General features: G+C 43.3%; 1 protein-coding gene across 11 annotated transcripts in view; it reads right to left on the bottom strand.

Annotated features, from left to right (window-relative positions):
- The window catches only part of Gng12 (G protein subunit gamma 12), a 123,437-nt gene extending 115,372 nt beyond the window's left edge, over positions 1-8,065 (bottom strand). For 5 of the 11 annotated variants that reach the window (XM_087655529.1, XM_087655535.1, XM_087655527.1 and 2 more), the window contains exon 1: positions 7,997-8,065. Coding sequence is in view for 1 of the 11 variants with exons in the window: in XM_087655526.1 (XP_087511652.1) it covers positions 7,508-7,552 (45 nt within the window). In the remaining 10 variants the exon portion in view is untranslated. Of the gene's footprint in view, positions 1-2,500; positions 2,535-7,011; positions 7,171-7,507; positions 7,956-7,996 lie in introns of those variants that run through there. The other 6 variants (XM_087655530.1, XM_087655528.1, XM_087655531.1 and 3 more) reach the window with 4 other exon arrangements.
- Between the last annotated feature and the right edge of the window lie 8,035 nt (positions 8,066-16,100).

Raw genomic sequence — 16,100 nt, 5'->3', positions numbered from 1 at the left:
AGAATGGGAAGAGGGTTGGGGATTTAGCTCAGCGGTAGAGCACTTGCCTAGCAAGCGCAAGGCCCTGGGTTCGATCCCCAGCTCCGAAAAAAAAAGAAAAAAAAAAAAAAAGAATGGGAAGAAACAACATGCACATTCATAATACCTTAAATTTACAGGCTAATACCTGTAGGTGGTATGAAAGGCTTGTCTGAGAACGGGATAGAAGCAGGTTTTAGTATTTTTCCTTTCTACCATGATTGTTAAACTTGGGGCGTACATATTAATAATTTTCTTTTATGAAGAGATTGACCCTGTGAGTATGAAGTGTAGGCAACGAGTTCTCAGGCCAAAGGTTGTAAGTCAGAGAAACTCAGCGTAAAGTTCAGGAAGTGAATGTAGTGAGTGTGGACAGGGTGACTTCTGCCCTTGTGGGTGTGGGTGGCCTGGAGTCCCTGTTATGTATTAGAGCCAGAAGGAAGTGAGGGAAGTACAGGTAAATGGAAGGCAAAGGCAGAAGGCCAGCACTGTCTCCCAGGGAGCACGCCAGGAGAGTTTGTTTGCTCTTTGGACTAAGCAGTAGCTGAAGCATTCTGCTTATCCACTACGTAGGTCAACAAGAGGCAAAGCACATGCAGATGCATGGTACAAGATCTCTGAAATCCTACTGAAATGTGGCAGATGGCTCTGCTGTTTAAGGAAGACCACAGGAAGGCTCATGAGTTTCATGAGAATCTGCTATTTCTGCTTTGGGAATGCAAGTTTGACTGAGGATGATCTGCTCCATCTAAGCAAATGAAAAGTGGAAGGCATTCACTTTTTTAGACATGCTGGCATCTTTTCATAGCAGCAGAAAGCAGAAGGGCACAGTACAGACCAGCCTCTGCCACCTTCACCCAGCACCTGACAGCTATACCCAGCAAACAGGGCTCTGCTCCCACCTGCTATCCCAAACCTCCCCAAAACCTGCAGGAAGAGGAAGCGAATTCTGACACCAAACTTGAAGAAGCTGCGGAACAGCCAGCTGGCAGTAAGGGAGACACGGATAAACTCTTAGCTTCTGGTGGCTTTGGCACCAGTGTTCCCCACTTCTTTCCTAAATTAGAAGTCTTTTTACAAAAGATGCAGATCCAAAGGCTCCTGTCGCTGCCCTCGGCACTGTTTATCCAAAGCAAGAGGAACACATCTGTCTAATACCTAACCGGAACCTCTCTCCACATTCCCAGCAGTTCCTAGGACTCCCTTGCTGTGTCACAGACATTAGGTGCTTTAGTGGGCAGACATTACTGCAGAGGAATGAACGAGCTGTTTGTTCCCAGCTCAACAAGTATTAGGTGAGTCCAAGACTGCTGCTGTGCAATCAACATTAAACAATGTCAAGGTCAACCAAGTCTTTAGCTGCCCCTTAAGGCAGCATGATGAAGCCAAGAGAAAGAAGTCAGTAAATAACCTGTGTACTACTGAAGAAGGTATGATTCCCCAAAAATACAATTTAATTTCCTTTTTTGATCAAAAAGGCAGTAGCTTACGCATCTTGGTGGCACACATTCAGGGAGCACGGCCTTATTTCTTCAGTCCTCTGGCATCTGTTAAGTTCTTACTATGTGTCACACTCTACAGCTCAGGGCAGTTTGAAGGCTATTGTAGCCGGACAGGCTTTGAGAGTCAGAGCTGTTGTCAGACACAGCCCTTCTGTGGGTTAGGAAAACAAAGCCTACCACCAAAACAGCCACGTGGACTGCAAAGAAACACCTCTACATTCCAGAATAGTCTTTCTCTAGTACATAGTTTTGTTCTGTTGGTTTTTGCTTGTTTGTTTTTATTCATTCATTCATTTATTTTATGTATATGAGTATGCTGTCACTGTAGACACACCAGAAGAGGGCATCGAATCTCCATTACAGATGGTCGTGAGCCACCATGCGGTTGCTGAGAACTGAACTCAGGACCTCTGGAAGAGCAGCCAGTGCTCTTAACCACTGAGCCTTCTCTCCAGCCCCGTTTGTTTGTTTTTATGGTGTGAGGAAATTTGTTTTTGAGACAGAGTTTCATTGTATAGCCCTGGCTATCCTGAAAATCACTATGTAGTAGACCAGGCTGGTCTCAATTTTCTAGCAATCTTTTTGCCTCTGCTCTTTAAGTGCTGGGATTATAGGTATACACTGCCCTGCCCAGTTTGGCCTACTATTTTTTTGTTTTTATTTTTATTTTGGTAGCAATTCTGGTGAACAATCTGAAGTTACCATGAGTTTGAGTCAATGCGCTCCAGTAGGAACTAGTGACTTAGTGTCCAGTGGTCAGGGGTACCTTGGCCAGCAGTATTAGCAGTAATAGAAATTCAATAGACATCTGAGGGTTCTCAATCAGTGAAGCGTCCTTCTGACTGTCTTAGGGGGCTTGCACATAGTCATGCTGAATGAAGGTTCTCCAGAGAGATTTCAAGTGTGGATGACGGCAATGAAGCCCTCATGTCGGTGAACACAGGTAACCACATCCACGCAAATCCAATCTGGGCTCATACCTCTCTTCTTAGTCACATAATTGTATGACCTTCCCTGCAAGAAGAAGGACTACAGCTTATTCTGCAAGAAAAGACACAGAATACACAGTTTTTTGAATCCCTGGCCCTAAAGTCATAAACTTAAAAATCAACAAATGGAAAAAGTACAAGTTCTTAACAACTGATGCATTCAGACAGACACAGACAAAACTTCTTTTAGCTACAATCTTTGAGAACAGCTCAAAGTATCAAGTCTGAAATGTCTGTAACACTCTCATTCATTGTTCTGTAACCTTCTGAAGTGGAGACCTATTAAAAAGAAGACAAAATCCCTCCTTGTGCCAGGATAGCAACCAGACACTCCCAGCTAAGCATTTTTATGACACCCAATAAAACCTGCCATGACAAACCAAACATTTAAGTGACACTAGAAATGATTTTCAAGAGAGATTTGGCAGCAAATGGAGTAACCCAGCTGGAAGCCATATTCAGTTCAATCATTTCTACCTTCTGTCCAGCTCCAAGCTGCTCACCCCTACCCTTGAGAGAAGACGGAGGGTGCCCTGCAGGAGCTAGGCTGGAACAGAACTTTTCAGGTCAATTTTCTCTTCTGCCCAAACAAGGCTTCCTATGGAAAGATAGTTTCACTGGTCTGTGAATGTACATCAGGCTTGTTGGGTCTCAGTGTTATATGGGGCACCAACTGAATGGCTGAGGATGTGGTGAGCTCCAAAGGAGAGGCCCCCATAATTCTCTTCTGGTTACTTGTCTCACGTAAGTAAGAAGCCCCGTCTGTGTGTCTCTTGATTTGATTTACAGCTTTCCAAAGTTTGAGCTCCCATTAAGCCCTCTGTTTTCTCTCCTTTGAGTGTAAAGGCCCCTCCTGTGATTCTTGGTAGAGTTCTGAATCAGCTTCAGAATTTCAGTAACCCTGGGGAAAATTTTTCTATCCCTTGAGGTTTGAATGCTTAAGGAATATTAACTTTATGTGGGTCTTGTTGAGAACTGGGCAAGACCTGGACTCAGAAAAAGGCCTAGGAAGGCTCAGGCTTGGATGGCAGTTTGGTGACTAGAATCACTTTAATTGTACTGCAATCACGTTTTATTGATCTGTTATTGCTGTGAGCTTCACTGTACCCATTTGTTCCTCACTTCTGTCACCCAGGACAGACTGCAGGTGCTCTATAAATATATCTTGTCAAGGCAGAGAAATCAGGCTTGTGAAATCAGGCTTGGCTTATATGCAGCTCTTATTTACTTATTTACTACATCCTTCAATAGCTCCGTGGTAGCACAGAGCCATCATCCCTAGCACCTGGGAGGAAGCAGTTCAAGGCCTGACTGGGTAGCAGTGTATACAAGGTCCTAGATTCAATTGCTAGTAACACACACACACACACACACACACATACACACACACACACACACACCCCCAAATGCACACTAAATATCTCTTACAAAGATAAACCTAAAAACTTCTGAAGGGTTTCCCATTTACTACAAAGATTTGAGCTCTGAATTTGATGGCATTCATGTGTTACAAAAGTTGGAGTTCATTTCTTTCCCATGGCAACAAAATCCTGCAATATGCCATTATAAACCAGAATTTATTTAGAGTAACTATTAGGAATGCTCTGTTATATGTACAAGCTGACTGGGGAAACTGGGAGAAGATGGAGGCACCCGTTTGTATTTTCCTTCAAGCCTTTACAAAAACACACAGCTAGCTGTCATTGTAATAATGCACCATATTTGTACCTGTTTTTCAACTGTGTAACCTGAAACAAACCTCTTGTCTGAGTTACTGATTAGAAAGGAAGACGAAATTAAGATCTAGAATTAATTCATTGAGTAAGTTGATATCCAAACCTATTTCATATTTAAAGACAAAAGATTATTGCCTAACCACTGCATAGTTTCTTAACTTTGTAAGTACAAATTTGGCAGGACTTTTTAAGTAGTAATAGCCTTTTTGATTTGAGAGAAATATGAAAATTTTGCGTGGCCATTTTCCTGTTATAAAAGTAACGCATACTCATCATCTGTACAAAGATATCTTAATGTTAATACTGAATACTTACTGAATACATGTCAGGCAATGTTCAACATGGTCTACCTAGCAAATCCATTTATTCCTCACAACCTCAAATAAAGCACAAAGAAACTAAGTCATCTGATCTACACACCTAGGAACATGAGGCAGTAACCCATTATACACTGTCACATTCCAGGAGGAAAAGCAAGCAATGGTTTATTCAATCAAGTCTTTCAGTACAAGGTCACAGGCCCAAAGCAATTCATAATGAACACTGTACCCTTTACACCTGAAATCATGGTAGACTAGCTCTCCTGTGTCCCTGTCACTGACATGGTTGTTCAGATGTGCAGGGATATGCTATGCATTAAGGAAGAAGCAGATGCTTCAAGGGGTTTGTTTTTAAAGTAAAACCTTTTTTTTTTCAATTTTGCAAATTTTAGCAAACAATTTGGTGACTATGAGTTCATTTCCTGAATTAACCATCTACTTTCTCAAAATTTTCAAAATAAACACAATTAGTCCCCACTTCGTATGGTTTATCTGCTGGCCTTGGACAGCCATAAACACAAGAGCCAAGAACTTCACACTCTTGGGTCACATCTTTTCAAACTTTAACAGTCATTCTTGTTAAAGACAAATGTTACTTCTGTTTTTTAGATTTCCTATCCAAGGGCAATAAATGTAACTATTTAAAAAAATCTCTTTAAATTTAAAGGCAACATATGTTCCTAATTGCCTCGCCTTAAATACTATGCATTTAACAACATCAAAAGCATTATTAAAATTATCGATCCATCAATCATTTTTGTTCATAATGCTAGGGGTGAAACGGGACATACAAGCTTATACACATTTACACACACACACACACACACACACACACACACACGTACGTGTGCATGTGCACAAAATCTGGTCAACCTCTAGGTTTCTTTGTTTTGTTTTGTTTTGTTTTATAAAAAGATCTCGCTCTCGTATAGGCTAGCCTAGAACTTACCATGTTGTTCAAATTGGCTTTGAACTCAGAGAGCAATTCTCCTGTCTCAGCTTTGCCAACTGCTGAGATTACAGGTGCGAGTTACCCTGCCAGCACTCATCACTCTCTGGAACTTAAAATGGTGGTATCTTGCATTTCCAGAAGGTTCTACCTATTATAATTTATCAAGTAACCTGCTGTGTAAACTAGGCTAAGAATAAAATGTGATCACTCTAAGTACTTTATGTAGGTTTGTTTCCGTCTGTGTTTTTCAAAGGCTAATTGATACACTTTCATCAAAACTCTACAAGTAGAGAGCACTGTTACTCCTACTTTACAAATCAGATTGAAGAGGGTTAAATAATATTCTCATTCTGGTCTGTCCGACAAGAAAGCCTACATAATAAACTAAGGTTAAACAGCTTCCCTTCCCAGTCAGGCTCAGAAAACTACTTCTAGAATTTTACCTTCCTAGGTAAGGCTTACATTAAAATGAAACAAACAACAAAATCTAATGAAAAACCCAGCATAGTAAGTTAGATCATTCTAAGTCTGATTTTTTTTTTCCAACTAGAGAGGTTTGGAATAAAAACTAACTTTTCTGAAGTTCTGTTTTACTCTGAAGCCCTTTGCTCTCACCACCTGAATGCCATGTGTGTTCTGTAACCGGTGACAACAGCAACCCAACTGTCAGAGATTTGTCTTTCAAATAAGCTCAGAGCTTTCTGTACAGGCCATTACACCTCCTCCCTACAGCACACTTGTAGTCTCCTGTGAAGCACAGAGCCTCATTCTTACATGGTTCTACACAAATCTTAGTGCTGCGCACTGCTGGGGTTCTACACACAGTGAAGTGCTTGTGCTAAATACAGCTGCATTGGGGTTACTGCCCAGCAGTCACTGGATCTCACCCAGGGCTTTACGGTGCTGACTGACCACTAAGAAAGGGAAAGGGTCTGAATACTTTATCTAAAGCCCACTTAGCATCTACAATTGATTGCTTTTTAAAATGTGGTTGGGAGGAGGGAGGTAGTCAGTGGGAAGGACTTGAAAGAAGGTAAGGGGGTATACAGGTATGAAACAGGCAAAAATAAATATTAAAAGTATGTGAGAACCATATGCATATTTATTGGAAAATGGCCTTGCTGGCATATACATTTGTGTTCTAAAAGGGAGGGAGGACCTCCTTACTTGAAAGTGACTCCTTCACAATAGTAAATCTAACCTCACTGTTCTAGAGTGACCTGCTTTCCCAGCCTCCCTGGGGAAGGGCTGGAATCCAGTGGTAATTTACATCCATGGTCTCAAGTGCCAAGCAATGGTGCAGCAGGGTGACCAGCACTCTAAAAACAAAGCCAAGCTATTGCTTTAAAAATTGAGAACACACAGACACAGAGCCTGGCTCTGACAAAACATCCAAAAGATTCATTATAGACAATCTATTCAGGAGACGCTACGATCGCCTGAAGAAATATAAACAGTGTCCAAAGACAGCAGAGGGGAGAGGAAATAACTGACCGGAATGAGGCGAATCTTGTGAAGTCTGTCCAACAAGGCCCAAGACATCCCCAGTGTTTCCACTTGGAGCCGCGTTTAAACGTGCCCTGGCACATGGGCACAGACCTCCCCTGCAGCTCAGGCACTGGGCTGCTTCCTTTCCTACCCACTTGTTTGTGCACAGCCACGCCCGCACAGGAGGACCACGAGACCACAGGCCTCGGCAGATCCTTCCAGCTGATTTACAGTTGCTTAAAGTTTAACAAGAATCACGGCTCCCTTTGTGAAAGTTATGAATGATTTAAGTCAAGTTTACAAGACATTCACGGCCAGGATAAACGAGTGTCAGGAGACACAAGCAATGGAGTCTTAAAATGAGGTTTAATTGACAAGCCCTAACTAAAATAGTTTTGTTGTTGTTGTTTTTTAAACCCACGGGCTAAGCGTCAGGCGCTACGTTTAAAAAAAAAAAAAAAAGGAAAAAGAAACCACACAAGGCTCAAGTTTGAACTCCGACCTTCCTGTTCCAGTCACCGCCGCAGGGTTCCTCGTGGAGTGTCATCCCAGTTCTCTCCCGGATCTGCTCTTTCCCCCGCCGCCACCCCCTGTGAGGACCCAGCACGGAGACTGCCAACCCACGCGCGTCCGGAGATCGGCGAGGGTAGAGGAGGGGCGTGCGTGGCGGCCCCGACCGGCTCCTCCCGCACTGCCGCGACCTGGGCGGCTACTCTGGGGCCTCCCTCCCGCAGGGCGAGGCCGGGCGAGGTAGCTGCAGAGACCCAGCCTTAGGGGCCACTCGCGTTCCCGGGGCTCTCGCGTCTGTGGGCCCCGGCCGGCCTCGCTCCCACTCCCCTTCCGCGGCCCAGGGCGCCCTCAGCCCGCGCTTCCTTCCTCCGCTCCCTCGCTCCAGCCTGCTCCCAGCTCGCGGGACCCACAGGCAGCCCCGAAGTAGTGACGACCGCCCCGCCCCGTCCGGTCCCGGTCCCGGCGCTAGCTTGGCACTCACTCTCTGCCGTCGCCGCCGCCGCCGTCCTCGCCGCCGCTACCGCTGCCGCCTGGGAGTCCGGCTCTCCGCGCTCCCGGGACCGCCCGACCTCTCCTTCCCACTCCGCTCCGGCTCCTCCCCTCGCGCGTGGGCGGGGCGCTCGGCCCTGTGGGCGGGGCGGTTTCCTCCACCCCCTCCGCTTCGGACCACGGGCCCCGGACGCTGTCGCCGCGCCCTACTGCGGCCGTCGGGGGTGAGGACACGCGTGCCTGCAGCTGGGTTGGTGCGGCTCGCTGCGGTGCGGCGGGCACGGGCAGCCACGCGAGGCTACCATCATGCGTCACCACCACGACCACACATCCCTGAGTTCTCCGCAGTCCCCGGGCTGCGAAGATGAGCTCTGCCAAACCCCACACAAAAGTGGGGCTCTGATCCAGAAAGGTCTGAGGAAATGGCCACGGTCACATTTAAAGGACTCTGGGGCCACAGGGAGGTTGTTTCCCAGAAATGGAGGTAAAGCCAGATTGTTAACTGTGTTCTTCCGAATGCCCCAAACTGGGCAGAGTTCTGCATAATAAATTAATTGACCAGATTGGTCATTTTTGTATGTGTTTAGAGTTTGGCAGATTAAAGGGCCAATTTTGCTTCCACAATAGCAGTTTACAGCCATTCAAACAAAACGAAGCACCTGTTGTGCGTGGTCAAGCATTATGCTAAACGTGATAGGAGATACACCAACCCAAAGGCAGGTTTGCTTGAGTCCAGTAGAGATGGATGTGCAGAAATGGTAATACTCAGCAGCCTGCTAGAGTACTCCAAGGTAGGTCGATAGAAGGCCAAAGTGAGTCACTAAGAATCATCGTGAACAGTGTCTTTTTTTGGAAATGATGTTACTATTGGGTGAGAGCAGGAAGGAAAGAAGGAAGGAAGGAAGGAAGGAAGGAAGGAAGGAAGGAAGGAAGGTGGGTGGGTGGAAAGATGTTGGGGATTGTGGTGGGAAAATGGGAGAGGAAGTTGGGTGTGATCAGGATACCTGTATAAAATTGTCAAAGAATAAGTAAAAGATATTCTTTAAAAGATCAAACAAAAACCACACCAGTATTTCGATAATAAAAGGATAAATAAGTCCAAGTATTGAGTGAGGATGCACCATGGAGTTTCTCCTGCAGAAGAGAATTGGGCCCTGGGGATGCTGGGATCTAAATACTGAATCCCACTGAAGGCATTAAATTCACTCCTGTTTGTATTTTTACTCAAGAACACCTGTTTGACCAGTGTGGTCTGAGCAGCCTCCAGAGGCTGTTCTTGTTAAGGTGCAAACCACAGCCTGCCTTTTATTTCCTACTTTCTATCGTGTTAATTAACACTTGGCTGATTCAGATAGCTACAGTTCAAAGATACACCCTAAACAGAATGGCCTGACACAAGAATGGACTGTTATAGTTGTGATTTCCACCTCTGGATCATTATATAACACAGTTAAGCCTTTCAAGTACTTTTAATTTTTCTCTCACTAGGCTGTGGCAAAAATAAACAAAGTGGCTCATTAAAGAATGTCTGGCTTTTCAAATTGTAACCACAGAACAGTCTTTACACAAGTATCTGCATAAGGAGAGAACAGAAATCCAGGATCATGTACAAACTTGTACATGTAGAAATTGTCTATTGACATCGAGTCATTTGAAGTATGGCCTTTTATTTGTCTTCCCTCACACATTATCCATTCTTTACTTCTTTTTTGTACTAAAATGTCAGCCTGTAACAAATTAGGAACAAAATATAGTTAATATTTATACCTGCAGGGGTCTGCATCCTCAGATTCAACTACAGATTGAAAATATTTGAAAACAAAATTGAGTCTGTCCTGAACAAGTATATTCTTCGTCTTTATTTTATTTATAATACAGTATAACAAAATTTAATATTTATATTGTATGGGACTAGATAATAAATCATCTAGGAATAATTAAAACATCGTATGCAACAGGTAAGTTATATGAGAATACCATGTGATTTTATACAAGAATTTTCTGTCTTTAGAATTTAGTATATGGATGAAGGGTGGTCCTGGAACCAATGCCCTGTGGGCACTGAGGGACAGCTGTACTACAGAGAGTTGGGAAGTTCTGATCATAGTAGACAAAAGGCAAAGCCAGTGAGAGCTAACATTTAACCAGTACTTCCTGTGTGGCAGATGTTGCTTTAAGAGCCTTACAAGTATAAAACCTTTTCATTCTCCTAGCAACCCTAGCATGTAGGCACAGCAAAGGTAATCCAATGAAAGTGGCAGAGTCTGGTTTTAAATGCAGGGTTCTTAAACAGTTTGTGCTTTTAACCATGATTCTGGATCCATTTCCTGAACCTTGATGACTCACATTCCATCTCCACATGGCTGTCCTTCTTATTGCACGCATATGTACATACATACATAATACATACATACATACAAATATACATGTGTAGTATTATATATAATGGTATATATAATGTATGTATGTATAATGTATATAGACTCACATGTTTCATGTAAATAAGTATATGCCTATTCAGTTAGCAATTCATCATGAATTTGTGGGTTGGTCATCAAGCATTCTTCTTTCTCTTTACCTGTGCGTAGTAAGTATGTGCCCAACTCCATCGATTTCTGTTACTGTTTTTGATCTCTTGCCATCCCTCTCCCAGCTTTATGAAGTACACTGATTCCAAGTGTACTTCTTGCCTTCCAGCACCCACATCTGATGGTCAAACTACCACCTTCAGCTTCAGAATGTTCTATTCCTGGGCACAGGGCAGCTGGAAGAGCCTGGCAATGACTACTGTACTTCTTACACCTTTTCTTTAAGCAGTGACAGAGCGTGGAGGTGAAAATGCTCCATCTGTTCTGACGCCAATTGGAATGACTCGAGGCTGCTGCGTCTAAGATGTCAGCAGCACTCCCTGCAGTGGTTGGATAAGAATCTCCTCTTTTCTCTAGCTCTTTGCTTAGTGTCACATCTTCCCTTCCTGGTCTTCCCAGGTCCACTTCCTACTCCTCTGTCAAATTTTTTGGGAACGTATTTCAACCCGGGCCTGCAGTACAGTTTATGTGACTCAATGCAGAATGAAAACTGCTCACAAATTATTTAAGAACTTCAAAATGGTATGTCTGAGCATTAAGTCAAACAGGTTTTTGTGTACTGCACAGGGGTGTGACTGCCCTTTACACATTAGGGAGGCTGTCCTAGATTCTGATACATTATTGTCCTTTAAGTCTTTCTTCATCTCGGGCTCTGCTTCTAGAGAATCTCAAGCTAAAATAACAGCCATTAGAGTAACAATAAACCCAACTAGGTACACACCTGTCTGTATAAGCCAGGAGTAGCCCACATCACACAGGAAGAATTATGTTCTCTTAGGCAGAGCTCTGGCCACAGAGAGAGCTGTAGTCATCAAGAACAGTCTGGATTAGTGAGGTGAGAAAGTGAGTTTCAGTCATAATTCTGACTGACACAAAGTGTGCTAAGTGTGGATCTGTGCAGTGCTTTCGATGGGGTATCCCAGAAAAGCGATCCCTTAAGAAGTTCTAATGGTTACTGAAGGTTAAAAGGGACACCTGTACAGAGGTAAGGCTGGCAGCACTGGTGGGAAGGACAAGACCCCCTCAGGGTAGAGACAGCTGAAGTCTTAGCTGAGCCTACAGCCTCATCCAGGACTGAAGCTGGGTGGGTCTTCAGAGTTGGCCTGAATTGAATCCATGCTATTGACCTTGTTTGTTTGTTTTTGGCTTCTGGTTAGTTGGTTGGTTGGTTGGCTGGTTGTTTTGAATGAGGGCCAGGGTTTGACCTCTGTGTCTCTGTATTTTATCTTACTAGAAAGAGGCAGTACTTTGATAAAAAAGATTGCTAGAACAGTGCCCATTGATGGATGTGCTCAGTAGCAGGGAACATGTGTGCCAGCCTACAGCAGGGTCCTGGGAGAGGCTTCACAGGTGGATATCTCCCAGGTTCTACTTGTTTATGTTTAGAAATAATAGGAGTATGTAGCTGAACCTATTGGGGATTGACCTTAGATTTTTTATTGATTATTTGTGGGGGCACACATGCTCTGGTGAGTGTGTAAAGGTCAGTAGACAGCTTTTAGGGAGCCACCTCTTCTATTCCACCTTTATGTGAGTTCTAGGAACCAAACTCAGGTAACTTAACCACTGAGCCATCTCATTAGGCCCCCTGTGTGCAGGTTTGTATGTCACACTGGGGCAATTGCTAGTTATACTTTATGTGGTATCATGGGCCCATTCAGTTTCCTTGTTAGTTCGTTCCCAGTCTTCCTTTAAATTTTTTTCTCTTTTCTTCATTTGTTCTCTGTATTTTTACATATCCTCCACCATGGCTCATAAATAAAGCAAATAAATCAGTTGCCTATAGAAGAATCAGTTGCTGTAAAGAAAAGAAAAAGAAAAATTAGAGGAGCAGGGCGAGATCAGTCTCATGGGTGAGGTTTCAGGGGTCAGTGTGTATATAAAGGGGTTGTAAGAGGATGGCGTCTAAAGTCCCAAGTCTATGAAGGCTAAATGTTACAAAAGAGATAGCTTTCTCTCCTGTATAATCTTCATGAAGCCATCAAGAAAAACTATTTTATAGCCTAAGACAGCTACTCTTTAAAATTGATTGCGGTTTATAGGCAAACCTACTGCGAGTTTTGTTCACTATTCAACGACACTACTCTGTAAGCTTATATCTAATATTCAATAACATCAAGGTAACTAAAGCATCAGTAGGAAAGCATTCTGAAGAGATAGAGGAACTGAGGCTACCCAGTGAGCCCTGGTGTAATCAGGTTCCACAGACGTCAGAACTCATGTAGGAATCAGCTTCATTGTCTGTGATATTTTTGACTTGTCCTGATGCACATGGCTACTTCTGTCTGAACCTGCCCTAGACATTATGAAGAGCTACCTCCTTTTAAGTAGGTTAGTGTTCTACAAACTTTTTTTTTCTGCTGTCAGAGGCTGCCATATTCCCATGTAGCCATTAGCTAAGCGAGAAGCACTCACAGTCCCCAGAATTCCTGCACTTGATCTTAGCCAAAAGGCCAAGAAGCGATGTCCCGGGAATTCCTGTGTAATCTATTGTAACCCAGCTGGGACTATGAGAAGTAACTGTGATCCAAATCATGGCTACAGATCAGAAGGCAATTTAATATAGTTCTGTCCTCTAGTGGGGCTACTTCACTGGTTATTAATAAGTTTCTACGCATTATCAAGCTAGACCCTTGATGGTGGAAGTGCCAAATACTGTTGTCTAGAGTTTAAAAATATTGGCTCAAGAGTTCCTGAGTTTCCCATAACTCATGAACTAATCAGAAAATGGAAAGCAAGTGATATGGGAAACAACCAAATGTGCATTGTAGGAGACAGAATGCCTCCTTCTTAGTTCTCTGTCCTCTGAAGTCCCTGCTTCCTCTCTATTTCCCTCTCCCTCTCACTTACGCTCCTGACTGGCCCCTGTGATATGCTCCGGTGGTTCCTTCAGGAGGCTCGTCTCACCTCACGCGTTTCCCATCTCTCACATGCACAAGCATCGTGTTTCTAGGCTTATCCTGGCTCCTTCCTTTCTTACATCTCCTCCCTCTCCATTTTCTTCCTTCTTCACCTTCTCCCTCTTTCTTTTTGTCTTGGTCAGTGTCCTACTGCTGGGAAGAGACACCATGACCACAGCAACTCCTATCAAGGAAACCATTTAATTGGAGCCTGCTTAGAGTTTCAGAGGTTTAGTCCATTACTGTCACAGTGGGAAGCATGGCAGCGTGTAGGCAGACGTGGTGCTGGAAAGGTTGCTTAGAGTTCTATGTCAGGAAGTGAGAGTTACTAGTCCTGGCTTGAGCATTTGAAGCCCCAAAGCCCACCCCAAGTGACATACTTCTTCCAACAGATCCACACATACTCCAGGAAGGCCACATTTCCTAATCTCTGTCAAGTAGCGCCACTCTCTCATGACCAAGGATGCAAAGATAGGAATGCCCCTTTGGAGGACACTCCTATTCAAACCATTACACTTTAAAATTTGTTTTGTTTCTTTTTTTTATCCTTTAAGTCACATCTTTCTTTTCTTTTACTATTAATTTTAATGTTTTTGATATTTATAAAAATTTAAATTAAACTATCCATTACATATGTATATTATAACATTAACATTGTTTAAACCATTAGAAGGAAATACTAGGCATATTGTCGGCTAACATTTAGTAAGACCTTAATGTGTGTAATGTATTATTCTAAGAACTTAATACATATTATTACATAAATTGAAATTTCAGCTATCTTCAATTCATAGGTGAAATATTTGATACAAGTCTTACAGAAAATGAATAAAGTTATAAAATGTAGTTTTTGTTCTTATATTGAGTGATCCTATAGTGAGTGTTTTGTACAGATGCAGTGTTTTTAAAAGGTACTTTGATCTGCAGTTGACTACTTGGATGAGAACCTAGCAAATAAAAAAAAAACTGGTTGCATTGTAAAACGAAATTTAGGGCTTTATACTTCAAAAGCTCCCTCAGCAGGGAACTACAAGTCTAAAGATCAAAATTTAGCATAAAGAGAACCAGGTAATCTCCTTAGCTGGCCTAGAAGGCTAGATCTATAAATCAGCAGAAAATCCCTCTTCCTTGAGCAGAGACTGGCTTTATCTAGAACAGCCAGAGTACTCAGTTGGGCAGAGGGGCTAGCTGGAGAAAGACTATGATTCTTTCTTCCTCCCTCCCTCCCTCCCGCCCTCCCTCCATGACTTACTCTTTCTTTTCTTTTTTCTTTTCTTTTCTTTTCTTTTCTCTTCTCTTCTCTTCCCTTCTCTTTTCCCTCCCTCCCTCCCTCACTTCCTTCCTTCCTTCCTTTCTCTTTTTTTGTTAAGACCAAAGCTTACTTATACCCCAGGCTAGTAAAGGCTTTGCTCATAAATAGCTCAGACTAACTAGCAATATTATTGTCTAATGCTCCCGAGTGCTGGGATTGCATACAGATAGGAGCCAGCATGTCCAGAGAGAACTGTGAAGAATCCGGGTGTATACGGAGCGTGGTCCCCATGGGAAGAGGTGTGAAAGAGGATTCACATGTGCACAGATGCATTAAGCAGCAGACAATATAGTTGATAAATAGGGTAGGAACACACTTTGCTCCTGGAAGGTGGATAGAATTTTTCTTTGAGTGACATAGTAACATAGTAGCATTTCCTCTGCGTGTGTGTGTGTGTGTGTGTGTGTGTGTGTGTGTGTGTGTGTGTGTGTGTGTGTGTGTGTGTTGGGGGCAGATTACCTTCTTAACATTTCTACTTAGTAATGGTAAAAATGCTGTTATTTTGAACCTTGCTTATGGATGATTCTGTATTCTGTCAATGCAAAAGCACAATTCTCCCAGTTCTCACCTTAAGGGAAATAAGAGATAGTTTATTGGGGTTACCCCAAGTGCCATGTTCCAAATGGCTCTGTGAAACTTTATAGTAAGGGACAAAAGAAAGTCATAAATCAAGACATTTTTCAAATACATTGGTAGAAAGATCTGGGATGGGGCTGGAAAGCAATTAAGAGCACTGACTGCTCCTTCAAAGGACTGGGGTTGGATTCCCAGCATCCATACAGCAGTTTGCAACCATTTATAAGCCCACTTCCAGGGTTTCCAATACCCTCTTCTGAACTCTGCAGACACCAGACATTAATGTACTGCACACACATGCATATAAGCAAAACACTCATACATGTAAAATAAATCAAGTAGGTGGACAGGCCATAGAAAAGCAGGGGTATTTCAGCCATAGGTTTCAGATGCTATCTCAAGACATTGGTCGTTAGGAAGTGGGGTCAGGGCAAAGGGCTTGTTTTTATATACCAAAGGATTTACCTCTTGGTCACATCTGTAGGAGGGCAATAAAATGGCTGTTAATGAGTGCCCAAAGCTAATCTGGCTCAAGACTTGCATTGCCCCATTCTCCCCTCATCACTACCTTCATGACCAGTCACTAGGGTTTCAGAGGGCTCAGAGGAAGCCCTCTGTGGCTCCTTCCAGGAGACGCTGCTCAGTTCTCCCTGTTAGCCAGGCATCGTATTCTGTGCTTGCAAGGGCCAGATACTCAATTTCCCTCACTGGTACTGTGAG

Source organism: Rattus norvegicus, chromosome 4 (assembly GCF_021556685.1).
Source record: "Rattus norvegicus strain SHRSP/BbbUtx chromosome 4, alternate assembly SHRSP_T2T, whole genome shotgun sequence".
In the NCBI taxonomy this organism is placed as follows: Eukaryota; Metazoa; Chordata; class Mammalia; order Rodentia; family Muridae; genus Rattus; species Rattus norvegicus.
Note: the sequence above shows the minus strand (reverse complement) of the source record. Positions and strands in the feature narration are given on the sequence as shown.